We start from the raw sequence: 27,073 nt of genomic DNA, 5'->3' as shown, positions 1-27,073 counted from the left end.
CAAAAATCTTATTTAAAGATTTGTAGGACAAGGGATTTAGCTTAGTGGTTCCACTGCCTGCCTCACATGCACAAGGTCCTGAGTTCGATCCCAGAAAACAAAAATAAATAAATAAAGTCATATTTGTTTAAAAAAAAATTTGCAACCTGCACTTGAACAAAAAGAAATGCACTTGGTAATAAAATAAAACCCCTCTATTCAAATACGATATAAAGAATTTACAAAATTAAAGTATAAATAAAAGTAACCACAGATAATACTTTCAGACTGGAAGACTAATTTGAAATCATAAACCTTTTCCATTACATTTCAATTACCAAATCTTCTGGAAATTTGTTAGAAAATCATTTGAAATGCAGTAAACACATTACAAATAAAAACTTTGGAGAGCATCTATGATATTAAAAAAGAGCAACCTAATATTTTGTTCATTTTACAAACATTGAACACCTACAATGTACTGGACATTATTGTAGGTTCAGGAAAAGTACACTGTGCTAAGAGAGAAAAAAAAAATCCTTACATTCATAGAGCATATAATCTTATTTAATGATAAGGAAATGGTTAAGTAAATTATGGAGCACCCACATAATGGACTTTTATAGAGCTATGAGAAATCATGCTTACAAAGAAATAGTTCAATACATGGGAAAAAAACAAAATATCTGGTAAGAAAATTCTTCATTACATATGTTTATAAATCTATCCTAACTTCATTACTTATGAACTAAAAAAAAATTGGGAAAAGATGCTCCAAAATTATAAAAAAGAATACAAATGCTATGTATCTATTTATTTTGCTGATTAGCCTGTGACCCTAATCAAAACCATGGAACAGGATTACAGTAGATGATTAAGTATTATTTTCATTACCCAAATGATAGCATGAAGAAAAATAACTTCATTTTCCACTCTTTTTAACCTCTAATAAGAAAAGGCACCATGCTAAGTACTGAATATAAAATTATAAGATATTTACTCTCCAAGAGCTTTCAGTCTACTAGTGAGGACTAACAAACACATAAACAAGGAATTTAACAGTTACAAGTATAAATACTAGGAAGAAGTTGTTCAGATATTCTCATCTTTTCTAATAGAAAAATAATAACTCATTTTTATAAATTCATTCCTCCTGGATTTCATTCTTTAGTATTCAGTTTTTTCAATGATTCACTCATTTCTTTCTGCCATCAATTCTTTCACTGATTTCCAAAATGGGAATGATTTTAAAACAACAGATTATGACAAATACATTTTGTCAAGCAGGGAAGTAGTCTGATTTCCCTGAAAACACAAAGTCTATTAATACTGGTCTTCAATATAATATATTAGTCACTTCAGAGTATCTGAACAAAATGTATCCAAAAAGATGAGTATTTGAGCAAAGTTATACTACTCTGCTTCCTTTTTCTTTAATATTTATGCTGCCTCCATTTTTACCTAGAGTTCGGGTAAGTGAAAAAACTTTCTCAAAATCAAGAAAGGCTCCATCCACACTCTTAGAATCAAGAGGCAAGTAAGAAAAGTGAGGAGGTCCCTTTCACTTCTGTTCATGATAAACTCATACAGATTAGGAATCATGATTTGTCTTCTCCAGCAATTGGCCTGAAAGCCCATATTTCAACATCACTCTGTTCCACTAGCAAGTGAATGTGTAAAGCTGACTGAAACCTCAATTCTGCCATTTGGAAACACACACTTTGAGTCTACTTAAAAGATTCTAAGTTGAGAACCAAGGCTTGCATTTTTGAAAAAGTAACTTTAAGTCTCCAGGGTGGTCCCAAATTCAAGTTTTGATCCCTTTTATCAGAGGATCCTGATACTGTTAACTCTGAACTTGATCTGGCTCCAACATACTATAATAAAACCCAGTGACAAAGGAAATAGACTTGATTCTCATCTCCTCACATAGCTCAAACATCCTGTAATCCAAAGTAGATCTATCCAAGATCTAGAGTATAAGATCTGAAGACACTCTTAATATGTATGTACTCAAACCAGGACTTGGGGGTCTGAAAGGATGACTTTTGTTGATTTTTTTTTTTTGTATTTAAAGATTGTTTTGAAATAGTCAATTAGGAACATTCATTTACTTTCTTCTCTTCCTCTATCTCACGAAATGATAGAAAATAAAGGGTGTTTAAAAGGAAAAAAACCATAATAGCAATTGAAAATTAACACCAGCTGGTGAGATATGTTGTAAAGAGTTCCTGAAATCTAGGATGAATAAATATGATTAGAAAGAGAGAAGAATGGAGAAATCACCTTACAAATTACAACTGTAAAATAAAACTAATGCACAGGTAAGTTCAGTTACCTAGAATTAAAACTTAAAAACAATAAACTCAATAAGTAAAGAGAGCTCAGTGTATAGATTCCAAATTTTATCACCTTTTGGAGGAGATATAATTGTATACCAAAAAAATAAAAAATAATGAAAAGGAAACTATCAAAAGCAAGATAACATACCATAAATTGTTGTAGGACACTAGAACTAATGCCTCCTTCAAACTCTTTTAGTAACCATTATTTAATCTAACCTCTCCCAGTCTCTACTGACCACTATTATACTCTCTAACTTTGAGATCAAAGAAGCTTTTAGCTTCTACAAATGAGAGAACAAGTGATACATGTCTAACATTCATGATGTCTTCCAATTCCACCCATGTTGCTATAATGACAGGATTTCATTTTTATGGTTTATTAATATTCTATTGGGTCAGAGAGTGAGGAAGGAAAGGAGGAAAAGAGAGAGAAGACCTTATTCTATTCACTCATCCATCAATTTTTCACCTCAATTCCATATCTTGGGTATTATGAAAACTGCTGCAATAAGTATCAGAGTACAGGTATCTCTTTCATATACTATTGTCATTTCTTTCAGATGTATATCCAGGAGTGGGAAAACCGGATCATATGGTATTCTATTTTTAGTTCTTTGAAGGACCTTCACGCTGTTTTCCATGACAGCTATACTAATATACATTCCCTCCAACAGCACGTAAGGGTTCTCCTTTCTTTACAGTCTTATGAGCATTTTTAATTTTTTGACATCTTGAAAATAGCTGGGGGTAAGATGATTATCTCATTGTGGGTTTTTGGGTTTTTGTTTTTTGCTTTTGCATTTTCTCTATGATCAGTGATACTAAACATTCTTTCATTATACTTATTGACCACTGAGATTTTCTTTACCCCTTTGAATGACTGGGCGGGCACCACTGTCAAAATCATTCATACATGTATGGTTTTATTTCCATTTCAATGACCTATGTGTGATCCTTCTGCCATTACCACACAAGCCTGGTTATTGTTATTTTATACTAACTTTTGAAGCTAGAAAGTGTGAGTCTTCAAATTTTGTTCTTTTTCAAGATTGTTTTGACTCCTCCAAGTCTTGCAAATGCCCACATAAATTTTGGAAATGAGCTTACCAATCTCTACTAAAAAGGTTACCTTCAATTTTGACAGAGATTATACTGAACTGTACATTTGGTCAACCTGGGGGATAGTGCCATCTTAACACTGTCTCTTCCGACCCACTAACATACAAATGTTTTTGCATTTGTCTAGGTTTTCTTTAATTTCCTTCAAAAATATCTTAACAGTTTTGTCACTTCATTTACAAATATTTCAGCTGGAAATAAAATCTTGATAGGTTTTACTCTTTCAACTTTTTGGGGTGAGAGGTCGTTTGTACACTGAGGACTGAACCCAAAGTTCTCTTGCATAATGATAAGCACAGACTCTACCACTGAACTACACACACAGCCCCCTTGTAGCAGTTTTAAGATGCTATTTTCTATTATCTTCAACTTCTATCATCGCTACTGAGAAGTAAACTGTCTTACTGCTTTTGAGAAATCACATATTTTCTCCCTTTGGCTATTATTAAAATTTTTTTTTTATCTTGGGTTTTCAGAAATTTTCTATTGTGTGCCTGAATGTAGTTTTCATGTTTATCCTGTTACAGAGTCATAGAACTTCATAAATCTATGTATGAATCTGTCTTTAATTATCTTTGAAAATTTCTCAGCTATTATCTCTTCAAATAATATTCCTATCACATACTCCCTTCATCTTCCTTCTAGAACTATATATATATTTCCATGTTAATTTTTCATTATGCCTAATGTTAATGAATTTATTTAATTTTTCCACTTTTTTAATCCATCCAGGGTTTTAGCCTAGATATTTTCTTATTAACCTATTTTCCAGTCCACTAATCTTCTCTCTGGTTTACTATAGCTAAGAAAGCTGTCAAATTTTAATTTAAATCACTGTAATTAATCCAATCTGGAATTGATCTGATTAGAACTAAGTTTTAGTCTTGTGAGGACTGACCCATTTCCATTTGTCATTACCCAGTAAGAACAAAAATAGCCCTGCCAAGGGTCCCAAATGAATACGTTAGATATTTAACAAAGCCTTCCTGTTTACTGAATTCTGAATTCCAATTTTTGTTTTTCCTGCCTATAAAACTTTCTGAACATTCTCTTTAGCTTCTCTTCCACTTGCCTAGGTAATGGCAAATGCCTCTAAGAAAAAGTGAAAGCTGAATATTGGAGGGTTCACCTCTCAACAGACAATTCTGCAACTCTTAGCTCATTGACTCTACTGATTCATAGCTCTTATTCCTTTGAACAGACAAATTTATATTTTAATGAAGCTTTTCTAGCTGTTTTTAGCAGAAAAGCTGATGTGATGTAAGCAAGCATGTCAGAAGTTCCATGAAAATTATCCAGAGTGGGGCCAGGGATTTAGCTCTGTGGTGCTGCTACCTGTATCACAAGTGCAAGGTCCTGAGTTCGATTAGCAGTACCAAAAAAAGAAAGAAGGAAAGGGAAGGGGAAGGGAAGAGAGAGAAAGGAAGGAAGAAGGAAAATTACCCAGTGTATTAGATTTCAGAAAATCCAGGATCCAGGATCCAGATCCCAAGGGTGGCCCTGGACATGGTTTCTGCTGATGGTGCTGACTAGTACCCCAACCAGACCCTATCTGTACCCCTGAAGATACACTATTCAGTCTCTATGACACCAACATGAGCTATGTGAATGGTCTGTCTTGAGACTTTGCCAGGAGACCTAAACTTTCTCAGAGAGGTGTTTGCCTAAAAGACAATATTGATATCTTGAGAACAGTGGCCAAAATGTCTTTAACAATTAAGATATCATCAGTGAAGTTCCTGTGGCTCTTCCTGGGCATTCTGAGGCCATGAAAACCATAACTGAACAGATCTGCATTGCCAATGGGAATATTAACATAGAGATGTCTGTGGAAAACCTACTTACCTACTGTGTAGTATGTAGATAGCTATATGAGGGCTTTCCCTCAGGAACTTAAAATTTCTAGACAAAGAAAGGCCCACAATTTGATAGCCTCTATGATTTCCATTTGCTGCAGACCCTATTCTAACCCCCCAGGTATGGTGTGAACATGGTTATGGTGTGTCCTCCAAGGGTCTTTGTACTGGATCACTGATCCCCCTACAGTGACCTTAAATAGTGGTGAAACCTTTAAAACATATGGCCTAGTCAGAAGGAATTAATGCTGGCCTCATAGTGCTTGTTAGTTCTCTTAAGAGTAGGGTTGACCATAAAACAAATTTTGAAAATCCTGAAAATTTTGTGTTATTTGACCATAAAAAAACCCACAAACAGCCCCAAACTTTAAAAAAAAGGAAATAACAATCCTAATAAATCATGAATCAGAAAATTAAAGGTTTCTGTTTGTTTGTCTTTCAGTACTAGACATCAAACCCAGCCCTTGTGCATGTTAGGCAACTACTCTATCACTGAGCTACAACCCCAGCCTTTTAAACCTTTGAGATAAGGAAGGAATGGGTTCATTTGAGGCTATCCTCAAACTTGAAACACCTGTGCCTCAGACTCTTGAATAGCTAGGATTAGAAACATGTGTCATTGACCCCAGCTGTGCAAATTACATAGGATTGTGGCTCGATAATAAAAACACCACATAGCAAAATTTTGGGGATGTTCTAAACACTGCTCAAAGAGAAATTTACAGCTTTCATGCTTACAATCGAATGGAAATGAATCAAAGACATAAGTTAACACCCTGAACAACTAAAAACCAAATGATCAAATTAAATCCAAATAAAGTAGAAGGAAAGAAAGATACAAACAAATTGAAGAAGATAAAAATTGAAAGCTTAAAAAAAGAGACAAAAATATATAAACCAAAAGTAGCTTTGTTTGGTAACAGTGAAAAACTTCCAACTTGATTTCTAATAAGGGGGATAAAATACAAACTATGAATAACAGGAACAAAAACCTCTTCAAATTTTACAGATATCAAAAGAATATAAAAGCTTATTATGAACAACTTCACAACTATAAACACATAATTAAATGTAACAAGTTCCATGAAAAACAACAGAAAACCTGAATAGCTCTATAATCATTAAAAGATCAAATTATGAAGATTATATAAAGAAATGTTCGAGTCCAGATAGTTTCACTGCTAATTTCTATCAAACTTTTTTTTTTTTGGTACCAGGGATTGAACTCGGGATGCACTTTCGAGGCAGGCAGTGGAACCACTGAGCCCTCTATCAAATATTTAAGAGAAAAAAATATCAATATCATACAAAATCTTTTCAAAAATATAGGGAAAAAGCAAACACTCCCTAATTCATTACTTAAGTGCATCACAGCCCTAATATCACCTGACAAAGATATGATATAAACAGATTTATAGGCCAACATTCCATGATTACAGATGTAAAAATGATTAGCAATAATATCAAAAAATTGAATGAACAAAAGCTTGGAAGGATGGTGAATCACAATCAAATAGAGTTTTGTCCCAGAAACTGATTTAAAATTTGAAAAATCAGCAATGTATCACCACCAAAAGCACAATCTATGAAAGAAGTAATTAAGAAGCTGGACTTCATTCAAATTAAAGACCTCTCCTCTTTGAAGGCCACTCTTTAGAAGATGAGACACAAATGTACAGATTAGAGAAATGTTTGCAAAATATCTGACAAAGGACTATTGTATAAGATGTACAAAGAACTACTAGAACTCAACAAGACAACTAAAACCACGATTTTAAAATGGGGTAAAAAATCGGGGCAGACTCCTTACCAAAGAGATACAGATAGCAAGTAAGTACATGAAACAATTCTCTATATCACAATTAGGGAATTGCAAATTAAGTAACAAGGTATCTCTACACACCTGTTTGAATAGTCAAAATCCAAAACATTGACAAGATCAATGTTGCTGAAATGCAACAAATGGTACAGCCACTTTGGCAGTTTCTTATAAAACTTAAATATACAGTCGGGTGTGGCGGTGCATGCGTGTAATCCCAGCACTCGGGAGACTCAGGCAGGAGGATCACTGTGAGTTCGAGATCAGCCTGGGCTACATAGTGAGTTCTAGGTCAGTCTCAACTACATAGTGAGACCCTGTCTCAAAAAAAAAAAAAATCAATAAAAAGAACCCCAAAAACTTAAATATACAATCTAGCAATCATGCTCCTTATATTTATTCAAATAAACTGAAACATGGATGCTGACAGAAGCCTTATTCATAACTGTCAAAATCTGAGAAACAAGATGTACTTCAATAAACAGTGTACAACCAGGCAATGGAATATCATTCTCTAAAAAGAAACAGGCTATCACATGAGGGAATCTTAAATGTATATGACTGAAAGAAGCCAATCTAAATAAGACTGTACCTTATGATTACAACAATTAGACATCCTGGAAAAGGGAAAACTACACAGACAGTAAAAAGATCATTGGTGGTTAGGGGGACAGGGAAATAAGAATGAACAGGAAAAGCAGAGAAGATTTTTAGGAGAGCAAAATTCTAAGGTATCCTACTACAATAGAGGATGCCTGTCATTCTACATTTGTCAAAACCCACAGAATCAAAAGTAAACCTAAGAAAATTATATGTTTCGGTAATAATGGTATGTCAATATAGTTTCAAAACAAATATCCCACTCTGGTGCAGAGTACTGAAGAGAGTGTCAGGGATAGGGAATATGTGGGATAGGAGGTATATGGGAAATCTTTATCTTCTGTTCAACATTGCTATAAGCCTGAAACTGCTCTAAAATATAAAATCTACTTTAAAAAACAAATTAATCTATCATGTTAAATGAATAAGGGAGAAAATCCATATATGATTATTTCAATAGATGCAGAAAAATCATGACAAAATTTAGCATTAATGATTAAATTTTAAAAGTCTCAATAAACTAGTAGCAGAGCATAATTTCTTCAATCAGATAAAGAACATCTACCAAAATATCTGTAAATGGGCTGGGGATTTGGCTCAGTGGTTCTGGCACCTGCCTCGCAAGCAGAAGGACCCAAGTTTGATACCTAGTACCAAAAAAAAAAAAAAAAAAAAAACAAATAAAAATTAATTTGTGTAAGGTAAAATTATCCCAGCACAAAAAAAAAAAAAAAAAAAAAGACAAAATATATGTAATTAGTGTCATGCGTAACAGTGAAATTCTAATTGTCCATAAGCTCAGGAGTAAGGTAACACATCCACCCTTTTAAGAGAACAAGCTAGTGTGCCAAATCAAGACCAAAAAAATGGAAGGTATGAAGTCAAGTATCTTTCTCAAATAATATAAATGTTTACACAGAAAAAGTAGCAAGCAAGACTATTTAAAAATAATAAAAAATAATAAACATACAAAGACCTCAGGAAATAAATTCAGATACAAAAATCAGTTGTATCCACATATTGTCAATAATTATTTGAATATAAAAAGTGTTTAATGTCATTTACCACCATGTCAAAAATTTACATACTTAGACGTAAATTTAACAAGATATGAACAAAACCTACACACTAAAACTAAAAGGCATCATTGAGTAAAATTAAATGAGACCTTAACAAAAACAAATAAATACCTTGCTCAAGGCTATCTAGTATACAACACTGTTAAGATGTCAGCAGTCCCAAGATTTATCTATAAGCTCAATGCAAACTCAATTATGGTATTGTGACTACTAGGCCAGCACTCTACCTCTGAGGTACAAAGTAAAGTATATGAATGTGAAAGAGCATGTGAATGTGAAGAGCAAGAGGAAATACATAGATAAATCTAAATGAATAGGTGCAGTGTAATCATATCTTTAGGGACTTCAAACATGCTGAACTGAACGCAAATCACAATGATGATCTTAACAAAATGTAAAAATTGAATAAATGAGAATTGGAAACATACAGATTTGCGAAGAATACATATGGCAATCTCTAGGGATTACACATAATACATTCCATTAACTGGAGACTGGATAAAGAAGATGTGAGTTTTTTTAATAAAATGGACTACTACTCAGTCATAAAGAATGAGAAACTAAGAGATATTTATAGCTAAGTGAACGCACATTGAGGCCATACTCCTTAAGTGAAATTAATAAGTCAGTCACATGTGTAAATATCAAATAGTTTCTCTGGTATGAAAAACTAAAAGTGTAAATAAGGATCAAAATGTATAACTGATATTGTGTAATAGGAAAAAAAGGTCTGAAAGAGTAGAGGAAGTGTGAGGGGTAGGGGAAAGGTAAAAAGGGAAAAAAAAAGATATGTAAAAAGGAAAAACAGACGCAATGCCTTTGTAAATAGGGAAGGGTGGAAGGGTGGAGGGAGGGCTGGGTAATGGGGGGAAAATGGGAGCCAAGATTAAGCCTTGGAAAGTTACAAGATCCCAATGATGAATGTAACTGTATTGTATACCTAAATTGTACCAATAAACTTAATAAAGACCAAAAAAAGTTAATCACCAGGAAGATAAAAAATTTAGAGTTAACATATCACCAAAATTGAAACAATAAAAAGAAACAAACCCTCTCTCAGGAAATGACAAGTGAAGGAAGCATAAGGAAAGTGGAAAAATGAATGATTATTGAACTTGGCCTAATTGATATTTATAGTCACAGCAAATTTCAAAGGATTACAATCACCCAGTGTACATGCACTGACCACTTTGATATTATAACTCAATGACAGAAATATATAACTAGGAAATCCTCCAAATGTTTACAATCTCAGCTACTGGGGGCCAAGGCAGGAAGATTCTAAGTTTGAAGGCAACTTAGGTAACTTAGCAAGAGCCTACCTCAAAATAAAATAAAGTATGAGCCAAGGATATTCTATACCAAAGGGAAAAGTAAAACAAGAGAAACTTCTAAACTCAAAAACCAAAACAAAGCACACTGAAAATGTAAAGCCACATCAGAAATCACACTACATTTGGAGCAAAACAGTAATGAAAATATGACACATCAAAATGTGCCAGCTATAACCAAAACTCCTAAAGGAAAACAAAGCTTAGAGCTTTAAATTAATTTTTTTTTTCTTTTTGCATTACTGGGGGTTGAATCAGGGCCTTCCAACTGAGCTGCATCATCAGTTAGCTAATCTATCTACTTACCTATCTACCTACCTACTTACTTATCTATATTTTGATACAGAATCTTGCTAAATTGTCCAAGCTGGGCTAGAACTTGCAATCCTCCTGCCACAGCCTCTCAGAATGCTGGGATTGCAGTCCTGTACCACGATGACCTTTAATTCACTTTTCAGAAGTCAGGCTAGAAATCAATGTTTTAAGTATTTATTTCAATAAGGTTAGAAAAAAGAATAGCAAGTTAAAACCCAAGAGAAAAAAATGGAAATATTTAAAAGTAAAAATTAATGAAACAAAACTAATCTACAACAGTAAAACTAGAAAGGCTGAAAGTTAATTCACTGAAATAAAAATAATATTGATAACCCCCTAGCAAGACAAATTAATGGTTGCTTGAGTCAACAAATAATCAATATAGTAATGTCTTAAAAATTAGATATGGACAAACAACAAAACTAACATATAAACAGAAAATCAAAGTGACCTAATTTCCTTTATTTATTTATTTATTTATTTATTTATTTATTTATTTATTTATTAAGACTTTCTCACTAAACCCCTCCAGGCCAAGAAAGCTTCACCAGTGAAATCTTACCAGCATAAAAGGAAAAAGCAATGACAATCTTCACAACTTCTAGAAACACTAAAAGAGGGAATACTCCCCTCTTCTTATGAGACCAGCACAACTAAGATACCAAAACCTGATCCTACTCCTGTAGGAAATTACAAGCCAATTTCTCTGAAGAAATAAGTTTAAAGATCCTTAAAACAACAACAACATAAAAAATAGCACACCAAATCCATTAATGCATAAAAAAGGAGAATACCTAATAACTGCACCAGGATTATTTTAGGAATCCAAGGTTAAACATTTGAAAACAAATCAGTATAATCAACACATTAACCAAGTGTCTTAAAAGATGCAGATAAAGCAGTTTATTAAAATTCAACACAATTCATCATTTAAAAACTATAAGTAACAATCACTAGGCATGAAGTCAATAAATAAAATTCAATTACTTGTAATTATGTTTTCAATAATTAGAAAACAACATTTAACAAACCACTCTAATTATAATAACATCAAGAATAGCACATATCTAGGAACAAACCTGAAAGATATGGAAATCTTCATATTGAATGAAAACTATAAAACATTAAGAGAAATTTATAGACCCTTTAAAAGTGAAAGAATATACCACGTCCATGGATTAGTTGCTTCAATATTAAGATTTCAATCATCTGCAAAGTGATCTTTAATTTCAATACAATCTTAATCCAAATTTCAGGAGAGAGAGAAGAGGGGAGAAGGAAGAGGGGAGAAGGGAAAGGGGAGGGAGAGAGACTGTTTAGAAACTGAAAGATTAATTCTAAAACATAATGGGAGAAGTCAGAAGTGGAAAGAAGTAACAGTTCATACAATACCAGACATCAAGGCTTCTTTTTAACTAGAGTAATTTAAGACAGTATGGTACAAAGACCAAAGGAACAAAACAAAATCCTAAAAATTATTCATATTTATAATAACATATGAAGTACACATGAAAACATAAAACATTTAAGAAAACAATTCCATACAGAGAATCTTTCACTCAAAACTTTAGGGAATTTTCTGATCAACCATAACAATTAGAACCACAAATAAATACTTTGGCTAACTTCTTTCACAATTATGATTCTATAAAACACCTTCTAAAACAGTTAGACATCCTATAAAATCTTAATCTCTTACCTCCCCAAAAGCTCCTCGACCAATCACCTTTAATATTTCAAAGTCTTCTCTATGCAATCGCATTTGTTTCACTTTAGAAGTAAATGGTTTAGCTGAAATAAAAGAGCAACATCAATTACTTTCTTAATAAAATGTGATACCAGTTAGAAACGCAACAGATATGGAGTATTAATTCTAATTTGAATTTTTATTAAGATCTAAGCCAAAGTATTTTAAAATCTCATCAAACTACATGAGAATAAACTGATTTAACTTCCAAAAAAAACACAATATATTTTCAGTATTTCTTATATATGAATTACATTTTTGGTGAGAAATATATTTTCAAACACCAGATAAAATAGGAAATAATGCAAAGCAGCAAGTACTGTATGTAGAAATGACACATTTAATTTCATGTTAAACATTCTATGTATTCTAAATATCAATCTAGACATATATTTTAACACAAAGGTCCAAGAAATTTAGAAGTAGATTTCAGCTGGGGATTTAGCTCAGTGGTGCCACTGCCTGCCACGCAAAAGTAAAGTCCCAAGTTGGATCCCCAGTACCAAAACAAAAAAGTAGATTTCATGGCACCAGAGAGATCTTCCGCAATTCCTGTCAGGTAAATTAATATTTCTTTCACGCTTATTCATTAAATTTATTTATTTTTCTAGTAACAGGCCTATGAAAGGGTGTGCACTATACAAAACACGATGACAATGACTGAGTTAGAAAAAAAAGATGATTACAATATGGTACCTCCCTTCAAGAAGCTCTGTCTTAAAGTAAAACAGACAAGTTAAGTAAGAGCCCCCCACACACACAATCTAGCAATTTGATAAGATTTCTAACAGAGATAATATAAAGTACTGCAGTAGCAAGGAGAAAGGAACACTATGTGAACACTAAGTGAACATAAACTCCCTAGAAAAAAGATTAATGGATGAACACTACCTTGACAACTAAGTAGAATTTTGCTCAGCTGTCTGGGTTTGACACTATAGACATTCCAGGCAGAAGAAATAACATAAGTAAGTGGAGAGATGCAAAGAAGTGAATTTGGTGTGACAATGGCAAATATTCCATTGGTATAGTCCTTAGCTATATCCCCAGCCCTTTTTTAAGACAGGATCTTCTTAAATTGCCCAGGCTTGCCTCAAACTTTGAGATCCTCCTGCCTTAGCTTCCCAGAATGTAAGATTACAGACATATGCTAACATGCCTAGTCCCACTTTGGCTTATTCTACTCAACATGATTGATACTAGAAGATCTAACCAAAGCTAATGGGAGGTGCTCCAAGTTAAAAATTCAAGTTAAAATTCCTGTTTGCATACATGATTTTTATTTTATGAAAAAAATGAAAAAAGTCATAATCAAATAATCTTAAATGTAGAAATTCCTAAATAATATACAAAATATTTCAGAGTAAGTTAATAAATTCAGCAAAACCACAAGATAATTATCACATAAAATAAATTGCATTTTATATTTTCCTAAATGATCTCAAATAGTCAAGTTTATAGAGACAGAAAACAGGTTACTTCTTGCCAAGGAGTAAAGGAGCGGGGTAATGTGGTATGACTACTAATGGGTATGGAATTTCCTTGAAGTATGATAAAAATGTTCTAAAATTGAGCTGTGGTGATGGTGGCATAACTGTGAATATGCTGAAAACATTAAATTGTATACTTTAAATGGTTAAATTACATGGGATGCAAATTACATCTCAGTAAAGCACTTTTAAAATTATTTCTATGTACTTCAAATGAACACTCAAAAAGGATAGTTTTTAAATATTCCATCTGCAATAGCATCCAAAACAAGTACTCAGGAATACATTTATCAAAGGAGATAAAAGACTTGTATATTGAAAATAACAAAATATTGCTTTAAAAATTAAAGAAGACCTGAATAAAGGAAAGACATCTCATATCATGGGTTAGAAGATTTAATAGTATTAAGATGACAATGTTACCCAAAGCAATCTACAGATTCAACAAAATCATTGCAATGGCATTTTTAACAGAAATAGAAAAACTCAGCTAAAATTCATATGGAATCTCAACACCTTCTGAATAGCCACATCAATCTTGTAAAAGAAGAACAAAGTTGGAGGTCTCACATTCATAATCTTACAACTTACTACAAAGTTACAATCATCAAAACATGTTACTAGCATAAAGAAATGTATACCAATGGAATTAAAGAATCCACAAATACACCCTCATACATTAGATCAATTGGTTTTAACAAGAGTGCTGGGAACAATGAGGAAAGGATAATAAACAGATAATTCTGGGAAAACAAGGTATCTACAAGTATAAGAATGAACTTGGGGCCAGGTGTTTAGCTCTATGGTGCCGCCACCTGCCTTGCATCCCCAATACCAAAAAAAAAGAATAAACTTGTATCCTCACTTTACACCATACACAAAAATTCATTTGAAATACATCAAAGACCTAAATTTAAAGCTACAAAACTCTTAGAAGAAAACATGGAGAAGGGGTGGGGATTTAGCTCAGTGGTGCCATCACTTGCATCACAAGTGCAAGGTCCTGAATTTGAACCCAATCTCAGGTACAAGAAAAAGAAAACCTGGGGGAAATCTGTATGACAATGGATATGACAATGACAATGACATCTGGGTATGACACAGGAAAAAAGCAAAAGAAAAATTGTTATATATCCAATATAATTAATTTTAAAAATAAACGGCTTCATAAAAATTAAAACTTTTATTTATCAAAAGATAAAGGCAAGGGACAGGGATGTACACAGCGACACCACACCTGCCTGATAAATGCAAGGTCCTGAGTTTGATTCCCAGTACTGGGGAAAGAAAAAGAAAGGAAAAATTCACAAGAATGGGAAAAATATTTGCAAATCTTATACTGAATAAGGGATTAATATCAGAACACATAAAGAATACCTACAACTCAAAAACAAACACAATTCAAATTGGGCAAAGGTTTGAAAAAATAGTTCTTCAACATACATATACCAATGGTCAGTAAGTCAATAAAAAGTTGCTCAACATCACTAATCATCAGCAAAATGCAATCCAAAACCAAAGGAAATACCACACCCTCTAAGACTGCTATATGTTTTAATTTAATAAAAGAAAATAAAAACAAAACATAACAAGTGTTGGCAAGGATGTGAAGTTGGAACATTTGTACACTGTTGGTGTGAATGAAAAATGATATAGCAGCTTTGCAAAATGGTTTGGCAGGTTCTCAAAAAGTTAAACACAAATTTACCATATGACCTAGCAAGTCCATTCCTGTATACTCAAAATAATTTTTAAAAAGGATTCAAACAAATACTTATTCATCAATACTTTACAGTATTCATTACTGTAAGGCTGATTACACTAATGATTACTGTAATACTGGTTACTGTAGTGAGTAGTCGTTACAGTATTCAAACAACCCAAATGTCTATCAACAGATGCATGGATATACAAAATGTGGAATACACATACAATAGTATATTATGAACTTTCAAGTGAAATGAATGTCTGCTAAATCTTATCATATTAAAGAATAAGGGAAATATGCCAAGATAATCTAGCCCAAAAAACTCAAATTCTATATGATTTAAAGTACATGAGATATCCAGGATATAGAAAGAAAGTAGGTAAGAGATTACCAGGGGTTGAGAGGCAGGAGAAATAAGAAATTACTGCTGAATAGTTACAGAATTTCTCTTTGTTATTATGACAAACTTTGGGAAATAGTGATAGTGATTGTACAACATCATGAAGCAATTTAATGCCAATGAATTGTGCACTTACAAAAGTTAAAATGACAAAAATTCCCTAGTTATGTATATCTAAAATGTACCAATAAATTTAATTAAAACAATTCATAAGATATCAAAACCAATGAATTGTACATTTCAAATGGGTGAACTGTTTATTATGCAAACCAAATGTCACTAAAGCTGCTTTGAAAGAAAACAAAAATAAGAATTTGGAAAAACTACACACCACTTTGACAAAGTAAGTTGACAAACACAGGTTATTAGATCTGAAAATAGGAGCCTAACTATAACTCAAAATCATAAACTCAATCTCTTAAACTTAAAATGACTAATATTGTAAGAAAGGGGATTGTTATGGCTATACTTCAGTGGCAAAGCACATCGTTAGCAAGTTTTAAAGGTGTTATGTTCAATCCCCAGCATGAAACAACAGACTGATGGGGGGGTAAAATAAGACTTCAAAATATGAAAAATACTGTCAGTAAAATGTAATGATATACTAACATACATATGAAATAATGACTTAAGTTGCCAATTTACTACTCTATATTACTTTTGACTACCTTATTTTATAAAGTTAATTCTCAAAGAACAACTAAAAACAGGGGGAAAGAAGGATCATGGGCCCCTTTAAGAGTATGGAGTAAGACTATGAACCCCTCTCAAGGAAAAGCATATTTGCCTCCAAATGTTATATATCATATAAAGATTATTGGCTACTTCACCAACTTAGACTAAGAAATCACTTTCTAGGGCTGAAAGTGTATAGCTCATGGTAGAACACTTGCATGCATAAGGCTCTCTATTATGGTCTGAATAAAAAATACCCCTAAAAGGCGCATGTTCAGAACTAAGACAAACAAAAACTTCGTAAGTAATATCCAACAGAAAAGACATCTCTTTAAAAAAAAATCCTCATGAATTTAGGAGAGTGACCTATTTTGTTCACTTCCATAAACACTGTTACTATACAAGTACTTTTAAATAAATAAATATACTGTATTATGTGCCAGGCAGGCTAATGATAAGTTATTTTTCCAACAATTATTTTTCCCTTCTTCCTCATTAACAGACCCCAGATTTGGAGGTAAAGTGTGGTAATTCGTTTTGTCCATACTAGCCATAGAAATCTCTCTCTTTTCCACTATTTGGCCACGCGTATGTGTGAATTTTGCTATGTCTCATTTTGAATAATAATATGATATAAAGGCTCTGAGGGCTCCTAGGAAGAACTTCTGACCTAATGAATAAGGAGAACAGGAGAAAGCCCTTTCCCAAACTCTCCACCCAAGATATTACTATGATGTACTCTTTTATGAGCCAGGTATCTTGCAACCACACAGGGAGAAATGAGATCTCAGAGATCTTCCAAGCCAACACTCTGGCAATGCTGACCCACAGAACCAGCCCCGATTTCTTATTCCGCCACCTGCCTTGAAAGCACAAGGGCCCGAGTTCAATCTTTGGAAACAAAAAGAAAAGATTTCTTATTTAATAATCAGTGTCCTTGTGGGAAGCCACCATTAGTTGGATTCTGTGTAATCATAACAAAGCACATCCCATAACAAATATTAAGCACAAACGCAAAATATAAATTCTACTCTGGAAATTTTACAGAGTTTTTAGCCAATAATTTATTTCTACATTTATAAACTAGAACTACACAGATCTGTGGTGCTTTTCTAGCATTTCCTTAATTGGGACATAAGATTAGGACTTCTCATTTTCAAATTTATCAAGAGATTTCATTTAACAAAACAGTATTTTATTCTTCCTTTTTCCCTGTGTATATAAAGAAAAATGTACAGGCATAATCCCTTCTGTATCCATATCTCTAAAGAACCTTAGCAAGAGAGGACTATAATATACAAAACAATGTTTAATAATCAGAATAATTTTTAAACTAGTACAAATTAATAATAGTAGTAATAATAATAAATAGTTACTGAAAGCTTAGTTAGTTCCAAGTTCTGAGTATTTTGCCTATGCCAACTTGACCAAGTCTTGTAATAATGAATAGATACTTCCTTTTAGGTAAGAAAACAAAGAAAGCACTTAATTATATGACTTAACCATTTTTTACTTTTTAAAAAAATACTTTGCTGATCCTTAGCCACTAAAATGAACGAACTAGGATTCACACACAGATCATTAGAACACTTCTTTTGGTGGGAGACTAGAATGAATAAGAAAATAGTTTGAAGCTATTGAGAGAACTTAACAGATATGAAAAACTTCATAAAATTAGAAAAGTCAGTCAATCTAATATATTAAAGTTTACTCCCACTAAGAAAATAGTTTTTGCATTTTCATAACAAAAATGTTTACATAACCTCTATAGCTAAAAATTCACATTTAGTGTTAAACACAAATAATTCGGGAATATCCTTACTGATACCTAGGTTCCATTCCTGTTACTCATATAGATATAACATAATATTCAATTCTAAAATATGAAGTCACTTTGAGCCCTAATGGTCTCTTATAACTTAGATAAGATAATCTAAGGCCTATGGCGAACAAAAATGAGATATTACTAACATATTTTAATGTCTTAAGATGTGCGCTGGCCCTTTAATTATTTCAGAAAAGTAAAGTCTAATCTATATTATCCAGTATGTGTAATTCAACAATATGCCATCAGAGGAAGCAGATACCTGTTAATAAATTTCTATACCTAGCTGATAGGCAGTTCTCCAGGATAAAGACACAACATAAAGAATTTTGGACCATTCATACAAATATTTACTAAACACATACAATGTGCCAAGCACTGTGGCTAATATTGAATACTAAAGTTTTTTGTTTTTGTTTTCGTTATTTTTCTGCTAACAGGGATCAAACTCAGGACCTTGAGCTTGCAAGACAGGAGCCAGCACCACTGAGCTAAAGCTCCAGTCCAATACTAAAGTATTTTTAAATTGTAACATTATAGGTAAAATCTACTAAAACTCTTTGAAAAGTCACATTTTTTTTAAAAAAGTTTGCCTTCAAAGAAACTACAGTGACAACAGAAGTTAACTACTCTCTGAAGTGCGAGTACAAGAGAATATACAAACTGACTTTTTGCCCCTTCTGATGAAGTAAAAAATTACATTGACAGATCACAATTTTATAAATTTATAAAGAAATGTTTCAATACATGTACACATTGTATAATGATCAAAGATGGGTAATTAGTACAGAATTCAACCCTTCAGATAGTTACTTCTAAAAGTTTCAAGTATACAATACATTATTACAGACTGTGGTCAGCTTGCTGTGCAACAGAATTCCAAAACTTATTCTTCCCTTCTAACTGTAATTTTGTACTTGCTGACCAACCTCTCCCCAACCATTCTTTCCCTATCCCCCCCAGCCTATTACTACTCACCTTACTGTTTTACATAACAGTAGAACTTATTCCTATTAACTGTATTTGACACTTTTGTCCGATCTCTAACTATCCTTTTCATCCCTTACCTTTCCTAACCTCTAGTAACCACTATTTGTCTTTCTGAGTCTGGGTTATTTCACTTAATATACTGTCCTCAATTTCCATCCATGTTGCTGCAAATGACATGTCCTCATTTTTTATGGATGGATATGCCAACATGTATATATATGAAATGTTCTGTATCCATTCATCTGTCAATAGACACTGATTCCATATCTTGAATACTGAAAATAATGCTGTACACTGGAGTGCATACATCTCTCTTCAAAATATTGATCTCAATTCCTTTGACTATATACTCAGTATTGGGATTGCTGGATCATATGGCAATCTTATTTTTACTGTTTTGAATACCAGGCATACTAGTTTCCATAATGGCTATAGAAATTTACATTTCTACCAACAATATAAGAAAGTTCCTCTTTCTCTTCATTCTTGACATCATTTAGAATTCTTTTTAATAATAGCCACTATAACTGGTATAAGATATATCCCTGTATAGATTAGTATTTACTAGAGAACAGATACACCGCAATATATAAAAACATATATAAAAATCTACAAGACTGGCTTACAATAGCCACCCAGAGTCAGATGAGGAAGATTCTAGAGGGTCTTTCTGCACACTAGAGACTGAAGGTTTTAGTCGAAGGTCTGGAGCTCACTGAAGTGTCCTGTGGGGTCCATATCAGGAGGCTGATGGTCTGTGATGGAAGGCTAAAGCGTGTAGGCCAGGAAAGCTGAAGGATCTGCACCAAAAGCCAGAGTCTGTGCTGGACAGGAGCTCCTCCAAAGGAAGAGAAGCAACTTTGTCCTTCCTCATTTCCCTTTTATAACATCTAGACAAGGAACAGCCCTAGGATGGACCGCCCACGCCCAAGGGCATGGAATTGCTGAGCCGATTTAGCTAAACTTCTTTTAACCGAATTTTCTCAAATTGACACAATCACTCAACATCAAAACCTACCTCTGGTCAACTTGGCAACCAGACACATTTCTTTAAATCAGTCTCCATTTACAAAGATGAGTTCATAATTACACCTAACGTGCTACACCTATCCTGTATACAAATGGAAACGCACTAATTTCCTGCCCAGAATAGATGGCAAGTTTCCTTTGGGTAAAAGTTACTCCTAACATTTCATAACTTGAACATTATAATATAGGTTTAACAATCCTCAAGAACAAGTCTTAGGAGAAAAACAGTACTACCTTCTACTACCCATTCTGTATTCCCTTGGCCTTCAGGAAGCACCTCAGCAGGTCTTGGTTCATTCCCTGGTGCAGTAATCCATACCTTCATTCCTGAAGGGTCTGGACCATTTGTCATTCTTCCTGGATTAACCTGTTGTAGTTTTCCACTGACTTTAATAACAGGACATGGTAATACTAAGAAGTTCCCTAAGGGATCTCCTGCACTCCAAGTATATTCTTCCTTTCCTCTACTGTGAAGTAAAGTCCAATTTCCCCTTGATAGTCTGGGTCAATCACCCCTGACAACTCTGTGACTCCCTTTTTAGCTTGTTTCCTCAGAGGCAGATGGAGATCAAAATGACCAGGGGGAAGTCTTAGCTTCCAGTTCAATATCATTGTTGTGCTTCCTGGTGCAAGTCTTCCCGCTTTTGGAAGTAAGACTTCTAAGTCAGAAGAACATAAGGTCACAGGAAGAGGAAGGAAAAATTTTGCTAGTGGATCACTGAGGGTAATGGTCAGTGTGGTACCACTCCCATTTCCACCCCTTGATTCCTGGACCCATGAATTCTGGTTATGGGAGATACAGTACCATACAGTGGACACTGATTCAAAGCGAATACAGCCTTTTGAAGAAACTTGCCCCAGCCCTGCAAGCTATTGCCACCTAGCTGGAGCTGTAACTATCTTCAAAAGACCATGCCACTTTTCTATCAATCTAGCCACTTCTAGATAATAAGGAACATGGTAAGATCAGTGGATTCCATGAGCATGATCTCACCGCCTCACTTTTGCAGCCATAAAATGTGCTCCCTGGTCAGAGGCAATGCTATGTGGAATTCTATGACAGTGGATAAGGCATTCTGTGAGTCCACAGATAGTTTTGGCAAAAGTATTACATGTGAGGAAGGCAAATCCATATCCAACGTATGTATCTATGCTGGTGAGGACAAAATGCAGTCCCTTCCGTGATGGAAGTGGTTCGATATAATCAACTTGCCACCACATTGCAGGGAGTGGTGCCATAATGGGGACTCAGTGTTGGTCTCTGCTGCTGGCATATTGGGCACTCAGCAGCGGATGTAGCCAGATCAGCCTTGGTTAGTGGGAGTCTGTGTTGGTGAGCCCATGTATAACCTCCAGCCTGCCACCATGGCCACTCTGTTCATTGGCCCATTGGGCAATGATGGGGTGGCTAAAGGAGGTTGGCTACTATCAGCGGAACATTTTATCCATTTGATTGTTAAAATTTTCTTCTGCTGTGGTCAAATTTTGGTAAGGATTCACACGGGAAACATATTTTTACATCCATTGCCCATATGGAGAGGTCTATTCACATGCTTCTACCCCAAATATCCTTGTACCAATTTTCCAATCATGTTCCTTCCAAGTTCCTGACCATCCAGCCTGACCATTGAGAACAGCCCATGAATCAGTATATAGTCACACACCTGGCCATTTCTCCTTTTCTATTCCTTCTCAACAACCATGTTCTTCTCTGTTTCATCCCTGCAATCCACAACTCCACTGGAGCCTCTTCTCTGGCCAAATGCTTCAAATCACACTGCTGATTCTCTACTCTTAATTTCCACATAAATCTGGCCAAAAGCTCCCAACAATAACCATGCCACCATCCCAACACAATATACTGCATTGCAATTTTTCTGCCACCCAGCCAATGTCTCTAAACACAGGCAAAATGCAAACCAATTTCCTGCCAAAGCACAACATACACTGCCTGGGATCCAGTACTCAATGCAGTCCTCAACTGAAGCCTCCTGAGCCTCACCCTAACTGGCAGCATTTCCACAGTTCTCTAATTTTCCAGGCTCTTATAAGAGTCTCCCATATAGTTTAGAGCATACCAGGGTTGCCTTTTTGGTCAGTCTCTCAAAATCTTTCCAAATTGATTCCCAAGGCTTTTAAGCTTAAGCCACATGGCCAGGCAACATCACAGCAATGGCCCCATTCACGGTACCAGATTTTGTTGTGGCCAGGGTTTGCAAGGGAATAATAGATTTAATACAGGACACAAAACTTTTTTCTTTTTTGTTGAGTTTATTAGTACTTTTTAAGTGTAAGTACAGTTACATTCATCACTGGGATTTTGTACCTTTACATGACAGATCTTGGTTCTCATTTTCCCCTTATCCCTCCCCTCCCTTTACCCCTCTACCCTCTCCTATTTACAATGACTCTGTTTCCATTTTTTCCTTTTCTCATATTTTTTCTTTTCCCTTATTTCCTTTCCCCTACCACAACACATAATTTATAAGATTATTTTATAATATTCACCCAAAAAGCTTAATGCAAAGGAGTGCAAGAGATTAGCCACAAACTAGAACTCAATGAATCCAGCCAAGGGCCTGGATCCCTTGCAAACCCTGACTACAACAATCCTATTATGATTTTTATTTCATTTCCCTGATGATTCATGATGTATTTTTTCATGCAACTGACCATTTAAATATCTTCTTTTAAGAAATGTCAATTCAGATCATTTATCCAATTATTAATCAGATTATCTGAGGATGTTTTTGCTGTTTGAGTTACCAGCATACCTTACAAATCAATTTGTTTTCAGATGAATAGTTTCCAAACATTTTCTCCAAAGCTTCTAACTGCTTAGTTGACTAGTCCTCTCAATGTGGAGAAACTTGTGTGATATAATGCCATTTGTCTATTATTATTTTTGCTCTCTATGCCTCTGAAATCTTATAAAAAACCTTTCCAATTCTAATTCTTGGAGAGTTTGCTTTGTTTCCTTCTCACAGTTTCATAATTTCAAGTCTTAATACATTAGGTTTTTCATCCATTTTGAGTTGATTTTTGTATATAATAATAAATAGGGATCTAATTTTACTCTTTCACATATGGGCATCCAGTTTTCCCAGCACCATTGATTGAAATACTGTCCTTTCTCCAACATAAGTTCTTGATCCCTTGGTCAAAAATCAACTAGTCACTTCAGGGAAAATGGTGGAGTAGTAAACAGCAGAAAAATGGCCTCTTCAAGATTTGGTATCCAGACACTGGAATACAGCACGATGAGGAAGAGAAGAAGGAAGAAAGTGAGTACCCAGGACCAGCAAGGATCTGAAGCAAGAACTGAAGCTCACAGCTTTGGCCCACAGTGAAGACAGAGACTTTAACACAGAAGGAGGAAGCAAGCAGTAGCTTTCTTTCTGAGCCCTGAATTGCTGCAATCAGGAGGAGCAGACCAAACCTGCAGATGCACAGTGACTACTAATGATTCCAGAACCCTCCACAGTGAAAGGCATCTGAAGAATGGAGCAGGGGATACAGCAGACTGCAGTGGCTGGTGGATCATTTGAGTTCAGACTTGCCCCAGGAGAGGGCAATTGGCTGGTCTCCATCTTGGAAAGGAGCCAACTGAGCTGGAACTCAGAGCAGCTGTGGGCTGGTTCCATCTACTGGCTCCCAGTGTCAGGGTAAGCCAGAACCAAATTCAAGTGAAGAGGAGGTCAAAAAGCCAAGTTCAAGCTGGCAGGAAGCACAAAGAGTGTTACAGGCTAAATAAACTGGGTTCCAGCCTCACAGCCAGAAACCAGCCTGAACTTCCATAGAACTAAAGGTACAATTGTGCTGGGATTATCCACTATCCTGCCATAAATCTATGGCTCATTTGTTGGGATTAATCAACACAAATTTGAGTTCTATCTGCCCACTGTCTACCAGTGACAGCAGAGACACACTCTGAAGTGGGCATTTTTTTCTCTTATTTTGTTGGGGTTTTTTTTTTCCATTTTTTCTTGAAGGTTTGCTTGTGTTTTTACATGAAAGTGAACACTGTTTCTAGTTTTTTGTTACTGTTTTGTTCTTGCTTTTATTTCTTCCTTCTCTCTTTAATTCCTGTCTTCTTTACCCAAACTTTGTGTAATTTTCCTTTGTCTGAAAGACAAGCCTTGATTTTTTTCTCCCTAAGCCCTTTTAAATTTTCTCTCTTGAGGGCAAAATTGCAATACTGAGGACATATATATTGCACACAATTTTCTCGTTTGTTTTAGATTTTGTTATATAACCACAAATCTACTTCATATGCTTAAAGTGGCAAATTAATAGTTACAACAGTTTGTCTTTTCCTAGGCTGTACTTAATACTATTGTTTTACTGATTGTACTACTTTAGTCAAGGTGACATAAGTGCTCTAAACAGTTGCTCTTCCTGGTATGCCAAGACAGAGATTGCCTAGGAGTCATAAATAATACTATCAGTCAGTGCCAAAGAATAAGGGGTTAGGCCAGATAGGCAGCAACTTCTCATCCTCAGAAAACTGAAGAGGTAGGATCTTGCAAGAGACTTAAAACCCAAAAGTCAGATACACCTGGAAGATACCTCTGAGAAGCACTCATTTGTTAAGTGTTCTCAATACCAGCAATGAGGTTAGTGAGCAATAAAGCCATGAGAAATTTACAAGCATCAACCCAAGATTAATTTTTTTTAAAAAATGAGAAGACACAGAAGCAAGATGCAACCAAGACTTCCAGGTTGCCATAGACAAACTCAAATGGCAATGAGGTAGAACCATTCAAAAGACACCCACCTGGGCTCTCTCTGGAGTAACAGCAAAGTAACAAAGCAGATGAATACAGCTCTAGAAAAAAATCAAATCAGAAATAATTTCTTAGATAACTACAGAGATGGTGACTATAATGAAAGACATGGTTAGTGACTCTAGCAGATTTAAAATATAGAACAGCTTAGGAAAATGATAGAAACCATGAACATCCAACACAGAAAAAAAAAATGGAATCCATGAAATACATTCAATCTGATATATAGGAAATTAAAAATTTCATTCAAAGTATATGCAAAAGATTGAGCTAATGACAGGACAGAATATCAGATACAGAAGACAGCATTGTGTTTAGCAATCATTAAAAGACAGATTTCTTAAAAACAACAAGAGGCCACAAAAAAAAAAATCCAACAGCTACTAGATGATGCAAAGAATAGCAACATCTCATTGAGAGAATCAATGAAAAAGCAGGAGACAGTGCAAACAACATTTTAAAAATTGTTCATAGAAGTAATGACAGAATCACTTCTTGGCCTTTTGGCTAAGATCAAGTGTAGAAGTAATGGCAGAAAACTTCCCAATCATGGCAAAACAATTTGATATATAGATAAGTGAGGCATATAAAACTCCAATGATCAAAAAAGATAATAAAAATCTACACAAAGGAATATAATAGTCAAGATTCCAGAAATTCAACGCAAGAACAGAATAGTAAAAGATGTTAGAGAAAAGGAACAAATCATGTAGGAAGGAAAGCCTGTCAGAATCACACCAGACTTCTCAATACAAACCCTCAATTCAAGGATAGCTTGGAGTGAAGTATTAGAAGCCCTAAAAGAAAACAACCTTCAGCTCAGATTGCTATACCCTACAAAACTATCTTTCAAAATTTATAGAAAAATAAAGGTAATTCCATGACAAAGAACACCTGAAGAAATTCATGACTACCACACCAGCACTTTAAAATATTCTGAAGGACATTCTAGAAGAGATAATGAGGACTACAACTCCATGAACTACAACAGAATGAATCTACCAAGGAAGGCAAGTAATTGAACAGAGGGAGGAAAAAAAGGAACTAAGAACAGGGAAATAACATGTAAAGATAAGTCAATACATACCAGTTATAATCATCAATGTAAATGGTTTCAATTAAACAATCAAAAGAAACAGACTGGCAGGATGAATCAAGAAGTAAGACCCAACAATATGTTGCATACAAGAAACACAGTTAACTCAAAAAGAAATTCAAATTAAAAGTTAGAGGATGGAAAACAATTCTCCACATGACAGGAACCTGGAAAAAGGGTAGCTTTTCCATTTGCAGGCAAAGTGAATTTCAAGCAAAGACTAATTAATAGGGACAAAGAAGGTTACTACATTTGTAAAGGGAAAAATCCCAGAGGACAAGATAACAATGTTAAATATAAATGCACCAAATATCAGAACACCCAACTATGCAAAACAAATATTGAAAAATCATATAAGCACTAATACAAACGCAATGGAGAAATCAATACCCCACTATCACAAATAAATCAATTAGACAAAAAAAAATCAAGAAGGAAATATCACAACTGAACCAAAATTTTGAACAAATACACTTAGTAGATGTCTACAGTGTTCCACTCAACATCAGAATACATATTCTTCTCAGCTGCACACAGGATGTCCTCCAAAACAAACCACACACTAGCCCACAGAACGTGCTTAAGTAAATGCAAAGGAAGTGAAATTATCCCATATATATTAAAAAACCACACTGCAATCAAATTCAAAATCAACAGCAAAAGAAAACACAAAAACTCCTTAAACATATGGAAATTAAATAACATCCTCCTAAAGAACCAATGGGTCTCAGAATGAATTAAAGAAGAAAAAAACAGTTATATAATTAAATGATAATGCTGATACCACACACTGGAACTTATGCAATTCAAAGCATTCTTAAGTGGGAAATTTATAGTGGTAAATTCTCACATCAGGAAAACAGAATGAGCTCAAATAAGCTAA

At 34.4% G+C, this 27,073-nt stretch overlaps 1 protein-coding gene across 20 annotated transcripts in view; it reads right to left on the bottom strand.

Annotated features, from left to right (window-relative positions):
• The window catches only part of Cdc42bpa (CDC42 binding protein kinase alpha), a 271,103-nt gene that overhangs the window by 192,722 nt on the left and 51,308 nt on the right, over positions 1-27,073 (bottom strand). For all 20 annotated transcript variants that reach the window (XM_033762072.1, XM_033762059.1, XM_010642642.2 and 17 more), the window contains exon 2: positions 12,143-12,234. In XM_033762072.1, the coding sequence (XP_033617963.1) occupies positions 12,143-12,234 (92 nt within the window). The remainder of the gene's footprint in view (positions 1-12,142; positions 12,235-27,073) is intronic.

Source organism: Fukomys damarensis, unplaced genomic scaffold (genome assembly GCF_012274545.1).
Source record: "Fukomys damarensis isolate Sample0158 unplaced genomic scaffold, DMR_v1.0_HiC HiC_scaffold_11, whole genome shotgun sequence".
In the NCBI taxonomy this organism is placed as follows: Eukaryota; Metazoa; Chordata; class Mammalia; order Rodentia; family Bathyergidae; genus Fukomys; species Fukomys damarensis.
This window is presented reverse-complemented; position numbering and strand designations above follow the sequence as displayed.